The 20,823-nt window shown below is 45.0% G+C and overlaps 1 protein-coding gene across 1 annotated transcript; it reads left to right on the top strand.

The window, feature by feature from the left end:
- Nucleotides 1-288: 288 nt before the first annotated feature.
- PTGES3 (prostaglandin E synthase 3) lies at nt 289-13,877 on the top strand. Its single transcript, XM_037883728.2, is given in 9 exon segments — nt 289-507; nt 510-556; nt 9,238-9,351; nt 9,519-9,588; nt 10,309-10,407; nt 10,715-10,804; nt 11,687-11,749; nt 12,075-12,099; nt 12,693-13,877. Coding segments are annotated over 9 exon segments (732 nt in total). The 5' UTR covers nt 289-303; the 3' UTR covers nt 12,713-13,877.
- The last annotated feature ends 6,946 nt before the right edge of the window (nt 13,878-20,823 follow it).

The following is a 20,823-nucleotide window of genomic DNA, read 5'->3' as shown; positions in this document are numbered from 1 at the left end:
CACTCTCGTTTCCATGGCAATCCTGGGCAGGGAGCTGTGCCCACACCCCGTAGCAACAGCGGGAGCCATCGGCGCATGCGCCGCGCGTGGGCCGGGGGCAAATTAGGAGACTCGAAAGGGAGGCTAGGCGCGTGCGCGCTGAGACGTTGGGAGACGCGCGTGCGCACTCCGGAGCAGGCTGCCCCGAGCACGCGCGCGTGGAAGGCCGAGAGCCGCGAGGCGGTTGGGGCGCATGCGCTCTGCGTCCGGTCGGGCCCACCTGGGCGCAAAGCGCGCTGAGGGAGCGGGCGCCGGCGCCGGCGCATGCGCGGCGGGGAGTGCGGCGAGAGGCGGGAGCGCGGGGTATTTTGCTGCGTCACCAGCGCCTGGAACAGCCGCCGTTGCCCGAGCGCGCGGTGCATTGTGGGTGCTAGGCCGAGCCCTGAGGAGCCGCCGCCGCTGCTGGCTCACGCTGGTCGGACCCGGTCCCTCTCGCCGCTGCCCCCCCCGCCCGCGCCAGAGAGCCCCGAGCCGGGGAGCCGCCTGACCCGGAGCCGACCCTGCCGCCGTCCGCCATGTGAGGGGGGACGGGGATGAGGGCCGGGGCGGCGCGGCCTGTGGGGGAGGGAGCTACTCCCCCCGCAGCGGGGAGGGGCCCTGCAAGGCCGCGGCCCTGGCGGGGGCGCTTTTGGGAGGTGATGGGGAGGCGGGTGTGCGGCTTTCGGGGGGGAGCGGCACGTGGGGTGGGGGGGAGGGTGCAGGGCTTTCGGGGGGCACGTGGGTAGGTGGGGGAGGGGGCGCAGGGCTTTTTGGGGGGTGTGGGAGGAGGGCTGTCGGGGGGCCACGTGGGGTAGGTGGGGGGAGAGGAGGAGGAGGGCTGTTGGGGGGCTTGGGGGAGGGCTTTCGGGGGGCCACGTGGGGGAGGAGGGGGGCTGTCGGGGGGGCACGTGGGGTAGGTGGGGTGGAGGAGGAGGAGGAGGGTTGCTTTTGGGGGAGCGGTGTCGGGGGACCACGCGGGGGAGGTGGGGGGAGGGGGAGGGCTGTCGGGGGGCCACGTGGGGTAGGTGGGGGGCTGAGCAGCTCAGCCCTTAGGCTTGGTCACCTGTCTGGGTGTGAGAGAGGGTAATTTGGGGGTGCGAGGCGGGTCCCTACAGCCCAGGGGCTGAGTAGTAAAGCCGGAGGGGCTGGATGTAACCAGCAGCCTTTGTTTTTATTAAGGTGAGGTGTTGTCAGGGTTCCCAGGTTTCCTGTCTCTCCTGGGAGCACCTGAGGTTGTCGCTCAAACCTGTAACTGCCCCCCCCCCCCCTTTAAGAATTCAGGGAACGATCAGCTTCTGAGCTATCTTACAGCTTCCCTGTTTGAGGGATTGGCCACTTACATTGTATTTCTGGAGCAGCAGCCCTCAATACAGTCCAAAACTAAGTATAAATGGGACACAAGACAGCAGTTTCATTGCTTTCTCTTCCTTGTGGATTAAGGAATGCAAGCCACTATATTAATTGCTGTTGGCTGTTTAAGTTCTTTAGTGTGTTAATCTTCTTACAAACCACGTTTCTCAAGCAGCAAAATGTGACAGAAACTGAAACAAGAAACTTACTCTGGCAGACCATGAACTAGTAATGGTCTAGGGGAATTGGGAGATAGGGCTCTGAATTCTCTTCACGGCTTGACTTCTGACATGCTTTGTGATCTTGAGCAAGCCACTTCACCTGTATGGCCTTGTTTCTCTTTCTGTCTCTCTGTAAAATGGAGACTCGGGAGGGTGTTAAGCCTAAACATTTGTAAAGTGGTACAGGCATTTACATTCCAAAGCAATGTAAAATATTAGGTGTGTGCATGTCATAAAATAACTGAGATCCCAACTACTGTGTTACTCAGAAACTTCCTGAGTTGACTTCAGGTTGTGGAAATTGTATTGTGTCCAGTATAGAATTGCTTAGTTTTGCAGGTCTGCAGCATGGTACCAGATGATGAATCTCTGGAACAGGGGGTTCTCAAACTGGGGGTTGGGACCCCTCAGGGGGTCACAAGGTGATTACATGGGGGAGGTTGCGAGCTGTCAACCTCCACCCCAAACCCTGCTTTGCCTCCAGCATTTTTAATGGTGTTAAATATATAAACAAGTCTCTTTAATTTATAAGGTGGGGTCGCACTCAGAAGCTTGCTATGTGAAAGGGTCACCAGTAAAAAAAAAAAAAAAAGGTTTTAGAGTAACAGCCGTGTTAGTCTGTATTCGCAAAAAGAAAAGGAGTACTTGTGGCACCTTAGAGACTAACCAATTTATTTGAGCATAAGCTTTTGTGAGCTACAGCATCCGATGAAGAGAGCTGTAGCTTACGAAAGCTTATGCTCAAATAAATTGGTTAGTCTCTAAGGTGCCACAAGTATTCCTTTTCTTTTTTCAGTAAAAAAAAAGTTTGAGCCACTGCTCTAGAATACACATACAAGCATCCTCATAACTATTTTAATATATTTTAAATATGCTTATTGCCTTGTTTCTGGGTACACATGTAAAATAACTTGTAATAAAAGCTAGTTTCATTACCTAAAACTGAATCCCACACTCACCAGTGAACCAAAATACGCTTTGCCACTATCAGACCCTCAGGTAAATTCTTGCTCACCAAACAAACTTTGCAGCATGTCAATAAAGTGAACCAACTCGGGCCTTGTTGGGGGAGAATTACACAGTAGAGATCCCTTCACTGAAACCTAGACCTCTATGGCATTCAATACCAGGGAAAGAACAAGATAGCCTGGGGGTTGATTTGAATGGTGGTGGTATATGGGGAAAGATTGTCTTGGTGTCTAGGACCCCAGTCTATTTTAGCACTTCAGTCACTAGCAACCCCTTGAACTGCAAATGCTGCAGGATACCAGTGCCAGCTTTGAAGCATTGATTTTAATATAGTCCATGCAATTAACTTTGCTAAGCTGAGGAGTCGCTGTATTCTGCACCAGCTGTAACTTCCAGGTGGTTTCCTGTGTAGTCTGTCACTTCCACATTGCATTAATGCAGTGTGTTCTACATCAGACAAGTATGGCTAATTTGGCAGGATTCTAATCAGATGGAAACTAGTGAAGAGGTCACTGTGAAGTAGGAATTAAGATGCAAGATGAAACATAGCACAGTGTGATGTGCTAGTCGCTTAGGTTTAACACACCAATTTGCCAGTAGGGCTGAGGTGGTCTTTCATTATTTGAGAACAATGGCAACCAGAAGTGATTGGCTCTGATCTAATGCACTGTGGTCATAATTCTTAAGTAAATGAAACTGGTTTCCTTGTGTGTGTGTTTCATCTAGTGGCAAAGGGCACCAGAATGTAAAATACAGATAACTTGTATGGAGAAGGCTACTTATTGTAAGGGGCCAGAGAACACTACTTTAACTCTGCTAAAGATACCGGTTACTTTCCGGGTATATGACAGTTGTGTGTCACGGTACAAATTGTTTGAAATATTGGACAAACCTAATAGTGCATTTAGGACTTAACGAGACGTTGATGTGATAGAACTCTGCCTCATTCCTTTTAGCTCAAGTGACCGCTTGACCAACTAGAAGCAATATTAAATGAACTTTTTCAGCCCTCCTAGATGAAAGGTGGTGGTTCTTGTGAGATGGACTTGGTTACACTGAGGGAAGAGAGGAAAATGGTAGGCTTTCATGATAATGCGTGCAACTGGTGCCCTTGAAAATCCAGATCACATTTCTCCGCTACTAGTCAGGCAACGTGTCGTGGTTAGTGCTGCATAATGGTTGTATAGATGTGGAGTGACCTTACTGCACAAGTGCACCGTAAAAAATTTAGTCTCTTTTCTTCCAGGAAAATTAAAATATAGACACAGTACTACCTCATCTGAAATTTCTGCTAGTAGTGCTGGTGCATCTTGCATTACTGTTTGTGTTATGAAATTCTGATTCCTGGCACATCATGTGGGGGCCTAAATTAAGGTTGCCATCGAACTTAGCTTAATTTTTAAACACTGACCAGCAGATAGCCATCCAGATCAAGACTTCCAGAGCAGTTTAACCTGACTGCAGCAAGCCATTTTGGGGGGAGAAGAGAGAATGTAAATCTAAAAAGAGATAAGAAAAGGAGTACTTGTGGCACTTTAGAGACTAACAAATTTATTTGAGCATTTGAGTCTCTAAGGTGCCACAAGTACGCCTGTTCTTTTTGCAGATACAGACTAGCACGGCTGCTACTCTAAAACGAGAGAATTCAAACTTTAAACATAGGTCTAGTGTGTTTCCTCTTGCTACTATCACCTACTATCACATGGCTTAAGGAATTGGGAAGGGAACCCCCATTTAATTCTAGGGGTAATCTTTTAAGCAGACTTTTAGGAAATACTGTATAGTGGTGCAGTACCTTATTCCTGTAAGACCCAGTTAATCTTGGCGAAGATGCTGAGGGCATGGCTTGTTTCTTCCGATGTGTAGCTATTACATATGCATATAACTCTTAGAAGGCTGCTGGTATCTCCTCTGACACTGAAAATGCTTGCTAAATGTTAATAGTGCTCAACAAAACTCTTGCATTAGAAGAGAGATCACTGTCCCTTCTCTTTTTGATGTAACAACTCTGGGTGATAACTGATGTATCGAGTTCCATGGAGTTGGATTTTCATATTCTCACCAGCAGATTGGGAGATGGCTAACGTACATAGCATCCAAGGGCAGCAAGTCTGATGCCTGGGCTAGGCAAATAAAAGCAGGGCATGCTTACCCTTGTCCTTTTTTTCACTACATGCCTTTAAGCCTTAGCAGGGTGAGGCTTTTGTCAAATAAGGAATTAAAAATATTGAACTGGGGGAATAACCACTCTTTTATTACTAAATTTACCCAGCATGGGTCCGCACAAATATGAAAGGAAACTTCTTGCCTTACGTGCTATTTCTCAAATGTGTCACTAGAAGGAAGTTAGTCTTTCACCCAGTGGGTTGGAGTGGTTTGCTTGAATTCAAACAACCCATCCAGGAGTGGATTCTTTTTTCACATTTGAAGATCGCTGTTTGTGGTGGAGGGAACTTTTTAATTTCTACGTGGGCATTATTGGGTTATGCTCGGTCCCAAAAGATAGAACGAGACCTTAATGGAAACACTTTTTTCCTGTGGAGCATAGGAAAACATAATTGTGAACCCAGTCAGTTGTCTTTGCTATCAGATCAGTCTTCGTAGAGCTGGTGCAAGAATTGCCAATAAAGTGGGTCTCTTCTGTGGTAGCAACTATTTGTGTATGGCTAGAAGCTGTCTTTGAAATTCTCAGAATACTATCCCAAAGTTTGCATTTTCCCCTATTGAGTTCTCCATCACCACCATCATATAAGAACATAAGAATGGCCATACTGGGTCAGACCAAAGGTCCATCCAGCCCAGTATCCTGTCTACTGACAGTGGCCAATGCCAGGTGCCCCAGAGGGAGTGAACCTAACAAGTAACGATCAAGTGATCTCTCTCCTGCCATCTGTCTCTGCTCTCTGACAAAAAGAGGCTAGGGACACCATTCCTTACCCATCCTGGCTAATAGCCATTAATGGACTTAACCGCCATGAATTTATCCAGTTCTCTTTTAAACCCTGTTATAGTCCTAGCCTTCGCAACCTCCTCAGGCAAGGAGTTCCACAGGTTGACTGTGCACTGAGTGAAGAAGAACTTCCTTTTATTTGTTTTAAACCTGCTGCCCATTAATTTCATTTGGTGGCCCCTAGTTCTTATATTATGGGGACAAGTAAATAACTTTTCCTTATTCACTTTCTCCGCACCACTCATGATTTTATATACCTCTATCATATCCCCCCTTAGTCTTCTCATTTCCAGGCTGAAAAGTCCTAGCCTCTTTAATCTCTCCTCTGCCTAATGCTTCAAAATCAGTGTGATTGTGAATCAGATTTTGTGCTTTTTAATAAGTAAGACACTTGAAAAAGGTTTTGATTAAAACCATGTCCACTAAAATAAGTCTGCTCACTTAGCAACATAAAATCCTTGTGCTACTGGAATACTCTCAAATGAAACGTTATACTGTGTTTTCAGATTTAACCTCTCAAGTAAGACATCACAAACTAAAAGTTCAACAAAAATAAAATAAACAGTTTCCATTTTACAAACATTTTCTTTCCTTCAAGCTTCTTATCCTTGGTTCCTAGTATAATCAGAGTAGTGCTTGAATAATTTTAGGTAGACTCTGCTGCAGTAACTGGACAGAAGCATACTAGAGCTATATGTTCAGAACAGCTCTTTACCCTTTCTGGCAAGAGTGAAATTAAACACCGAAACACTGCCTTTAGTGTGCTGGGAAAACCATCCGACACTAACCCTGAAAATTCTGTTCATAAAATAAACTTACAGAACCTGCTGAACATTGCATTATAAGATGGATGGAGAAAATACCTTGCCAAATGTGTAATGGTGCATGTAAATGTGCTTGGCTATTGGTTTTGTGTCAAACGTTGCAGAATACTTCATGCTTGACTCAGTCAATTGAGAGTCTGAGTCAGAATCTTCTCAAAAGCTTTACCTTTCAAAAGTGTAGCAGTGGTCTGTTGAAATGGTCTGAGAACTTGTCCTTGTATTAAGATTCTCTTTTTGGCAGGTTATTGCAATGCTTTAACATGGAGGGTTGGACTGCAGAGCACCTTGTTCTCAATCCCTCCATGTAATGGCAGGAAAAAGCTAATGTCCCACACATTCTTAGCTCTTTACATGTGTTGTATATACAAAGTGCAAATACCCATTCTTTCAGATGCAACTGAACGCTCTAGACTTCTGTGGTATTAATAATTAACTGTTAGCCAGTATATTGAGGTAGTCAAAATTTATTAAAGAATAAAACCTTGAGACCACTTCTTTAAAAGTTTCTGATATAGGAACGATTTACTGAACTCATGAGCAGGACTGTGTTTGTGCTCCAGCATTGTGGTTCTCTGTATCTGAGATCTGCCCTTTAACATTATAAATGGGTTACTACTGTCCTACCTCCCAGGTCTCTGGAGGAAGGTATCCCAAAGTCCATTGCACTTTGTGAAAAATGCTTCCTGTCTTGTGGTCATGACAACAGCAGCTTATGCAAAGGGGGGTGACTAGTCTTTCCTCCAGAATGCAGAAATTCAGTTATCCAGCCTGGCTTGCGTGTCAGCTGTACTGATCTGTCAGGTTTTGCTGGGAAGTATGCAGCTGGGTATACTGAAGCATGTTAGCTCTACCTGTCAGATGAGTACACTGACACTTCACACTGTCCTACTTCTAGGAGAAATGGTACTCCAACTTGCGCCTGCTTGTAGTGTTAGCAAGTTGTGGGGAAGACAAAGGATTTCCACTCTTGTTCTGTGGTACTGAGACATGTGGAAGGTGCTTGCTTGTGCAGTTATCTTTAGTGACCCTAGTGAGTCCCGTTCTCCTCCCCCCACCCTGCCCTACAGTTAAGGTGTGGTTCTATTTGTCAGTGTAACCAGGACTTAGGCATGGCTAACACTTGGCTAAGGCCTTGGATTCCGATGGGAACAACCACATCCTGCTGCAAAACAGAACCTGTCTCTTTTGTAACACCATTGAACCTGTAGTGCAGGTGGAACCAAAAAGTGCCATTAAATCATACTCACTCAGTTCTTTTAAAGGTACTGAGATCAAATCTACCCACTTCCTGCTTAATATAAAACCAACTAGTGATAACTTCAGTATAAGGCAATTTTAAAGTCTTGTCTGTTCCTCCAACACTAGACACGTACAAGGGATCCGTTTAGAGCTGGTGTTAAAAGTAACCTATAGAGGCTAGGCAACTGAACTCTTAGGGATTTCAAAACCTTGACAGCAAAGCTAATAAATTGATTTGTATAAAGTCTGTCACCCTGAAAGAATGCTGTGTCCTTTACTAGCTTTGCTTCCTGGGCACCTAAATACAGCCGCCTATGCGGTGTGGTTTCCATTCTGCAGCAAAAGCATTGATTGCTCTAGAGGAGGGGAAACGAAGCTATGGAGGGAAATGAGGAGTAAGAATCTAATTACCCAGGTCAGAATTTGTCCAGGACGCTGATACTGCTGTTTGTACCACAAGTGACACAAGATCTCGATGGACCTTGTGTGGTCAGGGCTTCAGCTTTACATCTTATCCAAAAAGCAAAAGATCTGATTTGTATTTATTCTGGGGGATTGGTTTACCGCCTACTGAATTGTGAAGCGCATATATTGTTGCACGTGTGTTCTTTTGAGGCCTCCATAAAGGACTGAGCAAGTCTTTATCCTACTTAAGCTGAGATCTGACATCGTCAACTCAAAATGGTACAGTTCCTGGAGACTTGTCATGGATGCCCCTGTTGTATTTTCCTTAGTTTAACTTGTAATTACATGGCTCCTGCCTGCTCTCTGCTTTTGTAATACAGTAGTTTGGAGCGGAGGGATAGCAGCTTTTGTGGGAGGGTTTTATAAATAAAGTGAAGTGTATTTCTAACTCCTAATAAATCTCAGCACTTCTAAATAGCAGAAAATCTCATTGCTAAGTCTGAAAGACTGCTCCCCTTAAAACTGTCTGTCTAGGTCCTGTTTACAAACCTGTGCGCTTGCTGGCCATTTCTAATGGCATTCAAATGCAAATTAAACTGAGCTTACTCTTTCTTACCAGCTCATCTTCAGGAACTTGAGTCTTCTGATTACTTTTCTATTTCATAGAGTTTTTAACTAGAGAACTTGCTTCAAAACAGGTATATATTGAGTCTGGCTAAATAGGAACCACTCGTGTTCTGCTACTCCAGTACCTTTGAGCTCTTGCTATCAGACAAGAGGCCTGATTGCCTTAAGTGTATGATCTCTTCATTCCATTTCATGAGCTGTGATAACTTTTAAGCATTCAAGGAGTGTTACCACTTTGCAATGCTTTTGGGGGATTAAACACTGAGTAATTTTCTATTCTCTCTCCAGCTTCTGTCTGCTTTTCAACCTAAGCTCCATTTGGGCTGCTACTCGTATTGTACTAAGCTGCTTATTGCAGTGTATCTCATAACTGCAAAGGCTACTTTCTCTTGCTGATGAAAGTCGCTTTAATTGCAGTGAAAACTAGACAGATGCTATTAAAGCTGTTTGGAAGAGGGAAGTGTGTATAAAGTGGCGATGTCCACCCTTGAATGTACTAGCAGAATAGGACAGCTGAGCTTTGGTACGCTCTATCTTTAAAAAAATTAAGAAATAATTTCTCTTTAACAGAGACTTAATTAAATGGCACAAGTTTTCAGTTTTGATCTAATTCTCCTAAATGGTCTGTTTTTAGGCAGCCTGCTTCTGCGAAGTGGTATGACCGAAGGGACTACGTCTTTATTGAATTTTGCGTTGAAGACAGTAAAGATGTTAACGTAAATTTTGAAAAATCCAAACTTACATTCAGGTAAATAACTGAGATCATTGTCAAGTGGAAGAGAAATTTCACTATCTAAACGCTGACCTGACCCTTTTTCTAACTAAATAGCTAGTACCTTTATTTTATTTCAACTGTGTTTGCTTTGGGACTTTTCAGTCCAGCTACATAACTAGCTTAATTCTTTTCTCTTACAGTTGTCTTGGCGGAAGTGATAACTTTAAGCATTTAAATGAAATCGATCTTTTTAATTATATTGATCCAAATGTAAGTATTTTCTGAACGTTTGTCCTCTGTACCCTTAATAATTATACAAGAAAAAGGGACTCTAAATATGTGAGGTACTTGGATACTATGGATAATGAGCCCCATTAGGAACTTAACGTACTTAAAGAAATTTTTGTCTGAGAAAGGGATTTCTGGTCATTCCTTTCTGCTACTTGAAGAGTGGCATGTCAAAGTCTGCTCCTGAGTACGTACTGTGTGCTTCTCACCACTGTTCTTGCACGTCCTTTCTTAGCTCTCCTTGCTTTATTCTTGTCCATCTTTCTCAAGGGACCAAAAACAAACACAGTCGGCATCATTGCGCCTGTTAGAGCAGGTATATTTACTAGCTTGTAAAATGTTCCTGTGCAGGAGTGTGGGGTTTCAGTCTCGGATGGATAATGACTTTTTGCAGTCCTGTCCTCAGTTTGAATCCTGGGCCCAAAATTGGGGGAAGGGATTATTTTAGTACATGCTAGATCACAGTGCAATGTTCTATAGACACTCCAGTAGACTTTGGTGATCTATTCAAGCATTCATTGTAAAGAGTTTTCATGCCATGTGACAGGAGGCAGCTACTGTATATACTTTATTCATCCTCTCAAGCATAACTGAGTGATGACCTCTCAAATGGGTGGGTGAATGCTAGATGTATATGTTTTACTTGAAGTTGCTCCTATCTCCTGACTCTACCATGTTAATAGGACAATTCTTTCATTCCAGGAATCCAAGCATAAAAGAACAGACAGATCTATCTTGTGTTGTTTAAGAAAAGGAGAATCTGGCCAGTCATGGCCAAGGTTAACAAAAGAGAAGGCAAAGGTACACTTCTATTCTGTGGGGGCTTGGGGTGTGTGGTTGGTTGGTTGTGTTTTGGTTATACTCATGGAAGCAGTGGTCACTGCCACTCAAATTATGGAGAGTCCATATGTCATGCCAAACGATGAATGGGTTAAGTATTTACTGTGTCGTTCAGCCCCTCTCCAAACAAAATGGCAGCTCTTGAAGAACGTGCCTACATTTTCCTAATGTGAGGGAAGACTTTTCCTGTCTATTTCCTCTACCCCCAACACAGCCCTAGAACAAATATTTCTCCCTCAAGGAGATAACTGTTTGTATTCCTGTGTAGCTCAACTGGCTCAGTGTGGATTTCAACAACTGGAAAGACTGGGAAGATGATTCAGATGAAGACCTGTCCAATTTTGATCGCTTCTCTGAGGTGAGGGAAGAGGAGAACCCAAAGGCCTGGGTTCCATTTTGGGGTTTTGGCTGCAAGCAATAGCTGGTAGCTAGGCAATCAGACCGCTTTAGTTGTCTTAACAGACCAAGTGGCTCCTTGGCCATCAGTACCAATGCAAACTCATTCCACATTAAACTCCAGCTGTTGCCAGCACCAAATGGGTGACTTGGCAGGTTCCAACTAAAGCAAATCAATTTTAGAATTGTAGCAACTTCATACATAATATATAAAAACAAAAAAACACTTCACTGGCTGCTTCTTCTGTATGTTTAGTCTTTCCTTATGATCTCTTAATTGCACTTTGAAGAACCAGGCTTAGTGCCAAGGGAGGCCTGCATAGCACTCAGAAGCAGTAGACCAAGTGCACATAGGTGGTGCTAGAAGGCATGTCTTCTCCAGAGCAGAGACCACCAGTTCTGAGCTGTGCAACAGATTGTGTGGGTGTGGCTGTGGACTCTGATAAGATTACCAGATTTATTTGTGCTTGTGACCAAACCTATACTTAACGTGCCTCTTCAGAGGTAGAGGACAGCTAATGCATTAATTTGACTTTCCATCAGATTGAGATGCAGTTAATTTTAAAATAATATTTTGAATCTTGAGTTTTATACTAATTGAGCTACTCTGCATTCTTTCTTGGGATCTTCCCATGAAATATTCTTAATGAAGATACAGTAACTACTGCACTTGTGTAGAAGGGTTTACAGAAAGCACAGTGGAGACTGATCAAGTGGAACAGGGCTCTGTGATAATTGGGACTGTTTTTAGACTTGGAATGCAGTATTCCTTGGGTTTTACAGAGAATGAGAAAACGTCAGTGAGGCAAAGTCTCTAATTTAACACTGGTTCCCTTTATAACAGATGATGAACAACATGGGTGGAGATGAAGATGTAGATTTGCCAGAAGTAGATGGAGCAGATGATGTAAGTAGTTTATGGGGAACATCAGATTTGGGAAAACCTACTTTTGTGTCCTCTGCAATGACCTCAAATGGTAGTGGCTTTACCACCACAGCTGTTGTGCTTGAACAAACCTTCAGCTGTGGTTCTTGGTAATTCTGCCTTGAAGCATGTAGGGTGTACCAGAGGTATAGAGTCCTTCCTGGAGGTCGTCACGGTAAATCTGATCAAAAGTATGTCTTAAACATCCTCAGTTTAGTGGTGGTGTTTACTGAGCTAGTGTCAGGGCAGAAGGAGCAGCTTCAGGAACAGCTTGACTTATTTGCTAACTTTTTTCTTCTTTCTCCAGGATTCACCAGACAGTGATGATGAAAGTAAGTTATTTTAGCGTGCAAATTTTTTTCTGAGCACTAGTCTTGCATAAGCTTTGTTTCATCCAAAGTAGGACAGTCTTGTGGAGAGCTTGCCAGCACTAAGCTTTGTGCTGCATGTCGACACAAGTCACTGTGTTCTAGTTAACCTGCAGTGTGTACTCAATACAGGTCTAACTCTTACATCTGTCATCTAGGCAATGTAGTCTAACGGACTGTCGAATACAGTCATAAACTTTCCCAGGAGTTGCAAGCATCACTTTTTAACTTTGCAGATTGCTGCAGTCCCAACAACAATTGTTGAGGCTAGAGACTAATTTGCATCTCCTACATGGTGCTATGTACATGCTAATTGACTGACCTCTTGTATTTCATGCAGCGGTTAGAGGACTCGTTCTCAAGTTGCTCACATATTTGAGAACTTAACTTGTCTTTTCACTAGTGGACAAAGTAGCAGAAGCATTCTTAGAAAAGTCTGCTGCATGCTCCTTAGACTGGTGCGGGGATCGTGTCTGTACAGCCCCTAGTGCAACGGTTTGTAGGTGATCTGTGGTCAAAACAAAACCCAAACACTAACGCGCCACCTTTATCCTCAGAAATGCCAGATCTGGAGTAAGGAGAACTGTCGTCTTCAGGGTTTGGGGAAAGAACTTCATCACAACATTTCATAACCGAAGAATTCCTGACTTGATCGCTCTAAAGGCAGATACTGCATCCTTTAACCCATGTTCAGTCTGTTTTAAATGGTTTCACTGATGGTTGGTGTGTACCATTGTTCAGGGCAGTCTTAAGCCACATGAGGCAATAATGTTATGCAGGAAAGTTATTTTTCCAGACTTCCAAAAAACAATTGAGGTGTAGGCAATCGCTACAAAATCAGTTGCAATAAAAAGGGCTTAAAGCCTCCTTGCCTCCTCATAAGACATAATTACAATGGGAAGATTCTCAATTTACAGGAAGTGGTAAATTAGCATTTTCCCCCTCACAGTGTGGACTGCAGATCATTTAAAATTTCAGATTTTTATACCTGGAACTCAACTGACTGAAACAATGTTTTAATTGGCTTACAAAATTAAACTGGTAACACGCTATACCTCTGCGGTGTCTTCAGGTGTATTCCACTAATGTTTTAATAAAAAGGAAAAACAAATTGCTTCACTTTGTATTTAATCACTAGTTAGTGTTCCAGATGTATCCTAGCTAAAACTAGTGACCCCCTAACTTAAATGGGTGAAGCCTGTACATTTGGTATTGTTTGACCCTCAAGCTTTTACATCTCTTAGTACAGAGGGGTGAAAGTGGCTGGCTGTACATTGTTGCTTGTCAATCTGTACATTTAGACCAAATTGTATTTGCACTGTTGGTATGGAAACAAGTGACAAAACATTAATACACTATTGGGTTTCTGTTTCGTTTATTTTGACCAGCTTATTACAAAACTGAAAAACCTCAATCTGTGTTAAGAGCAGAGGGGATTTTTTTTTTTAAATGTCTACATTCTTTCTAATAAACTGTTGAAGACTCCATGGCTGTCCTTTGAACTGTCTGGTTGACTGTAACTTCATGTATTCTTACTATTTGCTGGAATGGATTTTTTTTTTAGTTGGATTATTAGTGTGGGATTATTTCAGCTGTTTGAAGGAGGCAAGTTGTAATGTTCCCAGCAAACCTTCAGAAAAGTGGATCTGTAATTGAAAATTGTAGGTACACTTTGACAACAGTTTAAAAAAGAAGTGTTGTGATTTGACTAAAATAAAATAATGTTTTGTCCTCCTCCTAAATCTTTGAGCTTTTGCATTTTGGCACTTTTAGTTCCCCCAAATGGCCCTTGGGCTTTGTCAGGCTGCTGGGTGCATTGGTTCATGATTTCATGATGTTCTACGTCTGGACTCCCAAGTGCAAAGCTTCACACAGGTACAGCTGAAGTGTGCTGCTCCTGATGCAAACAGGCTCTCAAGGATTATTTCCGTATTCTAGTGCCTGCGGTACTACCTGCCCTAGCCTTGTGGCCACGCACATTTGCGTGTTCCATAACTCTAGCCTGGTCTCCTTTCAGTACATCTCTTTATGAACAGTCAGTTAACTCACCATGACTAGGGTTGGGTCTCCATGAAGATTGGGCCTTCTGCTGAACAATCTTGCCATGAGTTGGTCCCTGCATGCAGAGACCGAAACCTGCAAACGTTTAGCCTTTCTCATGCTCCAGGTATGGGAATTAGGGAACAGTCTGGTGTTGCTAAGTCCACACATCTTTTAGTTTAGAATCAAAAAAGCACTTTTCTTTTGAGCAGTTTCTCTTCTCTGCAGCAGGAGGCTCCTGCTTTGTACCGTTCCTCAAAACAAGACTCCTTCCAGTGGGATCATTATTAAGGGTCAGTCTACACTTAAACTGCAGCGGCCCAGCTGCTACTACGCTGCTGGGACAGCTTCTCCCGTCAGCGTGGTTAATCCACCTCCCTTGACATAGTGGTGCCTGCAGCAGAGTTAGGTCAGTTGAATTGCATCACGCGCAGGTGTGGGTTTTTCACAGCCCTGCATGACAGTTGTACTGATGTAAGCTTATAGTGTAGGCCTGGCCTAACAATTCAGAGCCAAAGGTGCAGAAGCCCAGAAACAACTTCAGTAAGCACAGGCGCAGGTGTGTAAGCGGCTCACCTACCTCAGACTGCAGGGCTGGGCCATTTGAATCTGTAACTGCTGGTGTGACTCTGCTAGAGGAATACAGGAATTGCAGAGTGAAGGCCTAGAAGGGAGAAGATGGATGCAAATTGATCACCTCTGTTGCCTTTTGATCTTAATTTAAGCCCCATTGGTGCTGGCCTTAGCCTTGACACTATCTGATGGGAGAGGAGCAGTGAGTTGCCAAAGACACTGCAGAGAAGTGGGCCAGGCTCACCCTTAAAGGAAAGGAGATTTCCTAGGCTGGTAAGCCTTGATAAAGGAGTCACTTGTGCCCATCAGATGAAAGCTGGACCAGCCTTGTGTGCATCATTCTAGTCTCTGGGGCTTTGTTAATAAGATCATTAATAGAACTGTGCAGGTAGGGCTGATGACAGCCCTGCTACCTGCCAATAGGTACATCAAAGAACGTTACCTGACACTGTCGTCACTTATGGTTTCGCCTGGTACCTTCTGCAGAACAGGAGCCTCTGGCCTATTCCTGGCACAACATACGTCAGGCTTCATGCAACTAATACTAAGATGTGACCCTGCTTGTTCACTTTTTGTTGTCGTTCTGTTACTGTCTCTATTTGCTGTTGTAGTCACAAGCCGTGTGTCCCTCTGTTCAGTGCGATGTCTACTTAAGCAACTTCCCTTTTAAAGGGGTCCTAAATATTGTTAGGAGCTGGACAACTGCCAGCTATTACTATATCTAACTAAGGTCCAAATTACCTGCTTCAATAGAGTCGCTGCCCGTTGAGGGCAATTACCTAAACCCCTGCATTGAATATAAACGCGTGGAAAAGAACTGGGCTATCTAGAAATGGAAAATGCATGGGAACATGAGCGAGGCAGCTGATGCAGAGAAAGTGGATGTTCTGTGAGTCCTTGCACGCATCCATTCCACTGCAGATGTGTCCTGCCCCAAGCACGGTTGCCAGAGACTGTTTGTTTTTCCTGCAGTGGTACCCATCAGGGTGATCCAAGCGCCCTCTGTTGCCACATGCCGCTGTGTGCTGATGTAAGAGGGCTATACCCCCTCCCCGCCCCGCACCGCAACCCTCTTCAGTTCCTTCTCTCCGCCAGTGATTGTCAGAGCAATTCCAGACTTGCGAGGGAAGCACTTGTCGCTCTGTGTATGTATCCCATTGTTAGAAGTTAGTTGTCGTTTAGCCTTATGTAGTTCTTAGTGCTAGGGTTTCATTTTAGGACTTTTGACCAGTTTTTCTCTCCATACTGGAACGATGCCTCCCTGGGATTTAAGCCCTGATGGATTTGTGCTAAGCCTGTGCTGGCCAGCAGCCCACTCCCACCCTAGTTATGTGTGGGAGAATCCCAGTTTAGTGACAAATGTCACGTTTGTAAAGGATTCAAGCCCTGCTCACAGGAAGACAATGGGGAGGCTCAAGTGCTGCTTATGGAGGCTCCATTTTGAGTCATGTCACGGGAAAAGCGCCCCAAATACATCAGCTTTGGTACAGAGTGCCCCACCGGAGACTGCCTGTAGCCTCTTGTTCCCGTTCACCGGTGCCAGAGAAAAGAGAGGCCTTCCTCAAGTTTGGTGCGTCGATTGAGTGTGTCTGTACTGAAGCCAAGAAGAGACAGAGATGCTGAGACTCCCGTTGCCTAGGGAGAGAGGATTGCTGCCTGCAGAAGCTGGGCCGGGTCCATCCAGGCTGTCCCCTGGAAAATCGCTGCGGAGCAATCGACAGTGCTGTCCCCAACTGCCCCAGAAGCATATGCAGCTGCAAGGGACCTGCTTAGCCTGTTGGTACCAGTATTACTAGCAATACAAGAAGGTGGACAGCTGGTACTGATACCTACAGCTCCTACCTCGTTGCGTCTAGACCCTGTAGTGCCGTTACCTCCCAAGCTTCCACAGGACCCGGTGCAATCGAGAGGCAAGCCTCCGACGACATCCCCGGGCTTGGCTATCCCTCCCCACTCCTAACTGGTTCTGCCTCTCTGTTGTCAGAAACATTCAGTTTCTTCTTCAGACTTGGATGTGATACCATCTGTATCCCTTCTAGAATGGGGAACGTCTCCCCCCACCCCACCCCCAGCCTCATTCTAAGGGACAATGGTCCAGGCAAGGATGGGTTCAGGCCCATACCAGTGGCCATTCTGGACACCCTGGGGCCCCTCCGGCTAGGACCTCCACCCACGAAAGCTTATGCTAAAATAAATTTGTTAGTTTCTAATGTGCCACAAGTCCTCCTTTTCTTTTTGTGAATACAGACTAACACGGCTGCTACTCTGAAACCTGTCAACTCTCTTGTTCACTATCTACAAGAGCGCACCAAGGGCGTCCTGCTCTCATCCACTTGGGGCGTCCCCCAGAGCCGGAAGATGGATTTAGCCACATCTGGGCATAACAATCACTCGTGGTGATCAGAGAAGGACCCACTCGGCAGACCCGCTAATGCGTTTTGTCTCCCTGGAAGCTAAGCAGCTCAGAGGTGAATCGAGTTGTTTCTATGAAAGTCTGAGGCGGATTGCCTCCAGGCAAAGCTGGGTCAATTGTGCTCCTCCCAGCGTGTTTCTGTAAAAGGCAGCAGCCGAGTTGTCTGTTCAAATTAATAAATTTTTCCCTACTATGTGGAGGAGGAAGGCTGAGCAGGCTAAACATACTGCTCTTAGCTCCCTGATATTTAATTGAGCCTTGAGACGACCAGGGCCCCTTGGCCTGCAGGGACCGCATATGATCTCCCGAACCCAGTGAGGATGCATCTGACTAGAGTGAGGGTTGGCGTCAGGGAAACAAAGGGGATCCCCCAGGCAGACTTGGAGGGGATCCATCCACCAATCCAGAGACAACAGAACTAACACTGGCATTCGAGCCACTCTGTCCAAATGGGGACGCTTCGGGGTAGACGCTGACGCTCGTCGTGCTGACCTACATCGGTACGTGCTGCCACGTGACCCAGACCGAGGCAGCTGCATGCTGGGGGGAGAGGGTATGTTTTGAGCTGCAGCACTTGGTCCCCGAACAGCTGGAACCTGCATTACGGTAGAAAGGCTTTTGTGGAGTCTGACGGCCCCGATGAACTCAACTCTGCACTGGTTTTCGCATTGATTTGCCTTGGCTTACTGGGAGTCCCAGCGGGTCGAGCTGTGGCTACACGGGATAACGCTTAAGCGGCTGTTCTGTGGTGTGCAGATACTGGGCTGGGAAGAGAGTGTAACGCAAACCAAGAGGAGTGGTGTTTGCCTGTACCCTGAGGAGCTTATGGTTGAGGGAGGGAACGAAAGCACCAAAGTGCCAACAGGCAGAGATGATTTTTACTACTTTCCACAAGTGTGTCCCCGAAGCCCTAAGCGGGGCTGCTTCCTCTTGGGCCAGTTAAACTCAGAGCTATGGGGCCAGTAAAGGGGATGACAGGTATGTATAGGTCATAGACAGGTTATACCTCTCCTGGCTTTCCCCCCTATGTAATGGTAACAGGCAGGGCTCATCTTAGATTCTATTAACTGCTGTTTTCAGTCCATATCAGCTTGAGTGAGAGTCTCTGTGAGTGTGTGCGCACTGTAATTCTTTCCATGAGGGCGTAGATGTAAAACAGCGGTGGTCAGGCTCTGGGCAGATCCAAAGTCCTTTTATAAATCCCTTCTATTGGGGGTGTCCCCGCCCTCCCCGCAGCTTGAAAAAACCGCATCCAATACTGTAAACGTGAGGAACCAGACAAAAAGGATACCGCAGTTCGTCTACCTAGGGATACGTAAACTGCAACACGGCCAAGGCTTAGTCAGCTAAGTCTAGAATGAGAATAAAAAGTGCAGAATAACTTTTAGCAAGTTGGGGGCTATTACTCATGCTAATCTGACTAGTCAAACTGTCAACTGCTTGGAGTGGGGGGCTCATTGGCCTTGATGGGGATTCTTTCCATTGACTTCAGTGTGTTCCAGCTCAGGCCCTTCATGCGTTGTGCTTATCCCCTATAAAAAGACAGCTCACCTTTCAGCCAAGGGTCAGCCCTGTCCCCAATTTGTGCCTGTCCCTTTTGATCTCCGCTCCAAGCGCGCGGTGAGAACGCGGGTGGTGCAGTGAGCGTACCTGGGACCACGGCGTGGAAGAAGCGTCCCTGTTTCAGAAATGCAGGGCGGCTTGAGATGCTGGCCGGTAGTTCTAATTTTAGGTCTGCACTTTAGCAGGGTCTATGGATAGCTATGTGCAATGGGGCCGGGCTAGCTCAGGAGGAAGTTCGCTTACTGGACTGTTGTTAGAGGAGGCGTAAGGATTGACCGAGTTACAAAGCAACACTTCAACCAAGGACAAAGAGGCACAATACGCAAGCTCCTGTGACATCAGCATTACCTTCCGGTCCATTTGTCAAAGTGGCTACATTTCAGGGCAAGGCTAAACAATGGGCGGGCAAAGGAAATCAATCTGCAGCCAGAGGAGTTTAATAAATAAATAAAATCTTTTAATTATCAACCTTGTAAAACTCCCGTGAAAATTACCAGTCCAGGCAGAAGATTTATTTGTTCTACCTTACCGCAAAGAAGGATCAGGAAAAACTAATCATCCCTCCAGAATAATCATCTCGGGCAAGTAGATTTTTTTTCCAGAGCTGCTCTGGTGTCTGTATTTCATGCCCAAGGGTCAGAGTTAAGGATCTCATGAAGGTATTGTTTTACTGTAAAGCCCTTGATGTTCATCCAAAATTAGGCTTGGGAGAATTGGATTTTTATGGGTAAATGTTGGTTTTGCTGCATGCCTGCAAGCCAGCAAAAGAAATATTTCTGATGGTGATCGTTGGAATTTACAGAGAGGCAACGTAAGAAAAACGCTACTTGAGAACTTCAGCTGTTGATTTAAAGGAGATCTACTTTGTATATTTCGACACGTGATGTTAACAATTTATGTTTGAACAGTTATAAAGCTTGAACTTTTTGATTCTCAACGTCTACTGTACTGTCATTAAACTTAGACTCAATCAAAAAAATTTAAAAATGTTTAAAATCTGTAATTTTGCACAACTGTATCAATTAAAAACTAGAACTGAACAAATGCTTAAATTGATACATTATATTAATAAAATGAAATTCTGCCTACCCTGTTTAAAAATGATGTGGATCAGTGCTGGTAAGAATTACGGTCCCCAATTTGGTAATGAGCTTCTTGTGGGAGCATCTCATAGTTAAAAGACAGGAGTGGGGACATCTTGGTTTCTGCTGAAATTGACGTACTCTGCCACCATTCGCAAAGCGGCTCTCAGCACATCGGTTGCCCCAGCTGTAAAATGGGGGATAATAAACTACCTCCATACTGGGGATGTGAAATAAGGTGATTGGCTGTAAAGCACTTTCAAGGCCTGAGTGGGGAGGTTATTTTAGCTAAGCCTTCCTATCGTATATGTGCATTGGTGTGCAGCCAACTCAGGTTTATCTTGATGAGCGGAAGGTCTCACGTTGACCGATCACGTCTTGCTCTTGCTATAGCATGTGGATACGAATTACTGACTTCAGAAACCTCCACCGCCTGCCTTATTCAATGATGTGATTCATCAGTGTTCTTCAAAGGTTTTGGAACACTTTTCGTGCCTAAAGTGGATGGGTCAAAGCTGTGTACCCTTCCCTGTTTTTGGAGTCTTTTTAGCCAGGTGTAGATAACTCATCCGTGGGTCTTGCTCATGTGGTGGTGGTAGATTCCTGTGTATGACCTGGGATTACAGAATCTAAGGGATACCTAAGGGATACCGATGTTTTGCTCCCCATCCTGTTCAAGACTTTCCTTTATTCAAAATTTTGGATGTCTGATTATTAGTATCTTTCTTTCTTTTTTTTGTATAGCACTTTTCATGACAAGGGCAGGGGAGCCAACATGGTTTAGAAACCGATGGGAGAACGGATCACAGGGATACCTTCCCTCCTCCCATATACTCTAAGATGCAGCCATCTCTGAGTGGATCACAGCAGCTGTTTATAACAGTGCACATAAGTTTAGGAGAGGAATTTCTGGAGAACAACGTGTCCAAATGAAACTGGTGGGTTAGGGAGACAGTGTAATTACCATAGTGAATGGGTTCTCAGCAAGCAACCACCCTTCTTAAGGGCTAGATGGGA

This window comes from Chelonia mydas, chromosome 20 (genome assembly GCF_015237465.2).
Source record: "Chelonia mydas isolate rCheMyd1 chromosome 20, rCheMyd1.pri.v2, whole genome shotgun sequence".
In the NCBI taxonomy this organism is placed as follows: Eukaryota; Metazoa; Chordata; order Testudines; family Cheloniidae; genus Chelonia; species Chelonia mydas.
This window is presented reverse-complemented; position numbering and strand designations above follow the sequence as displayed.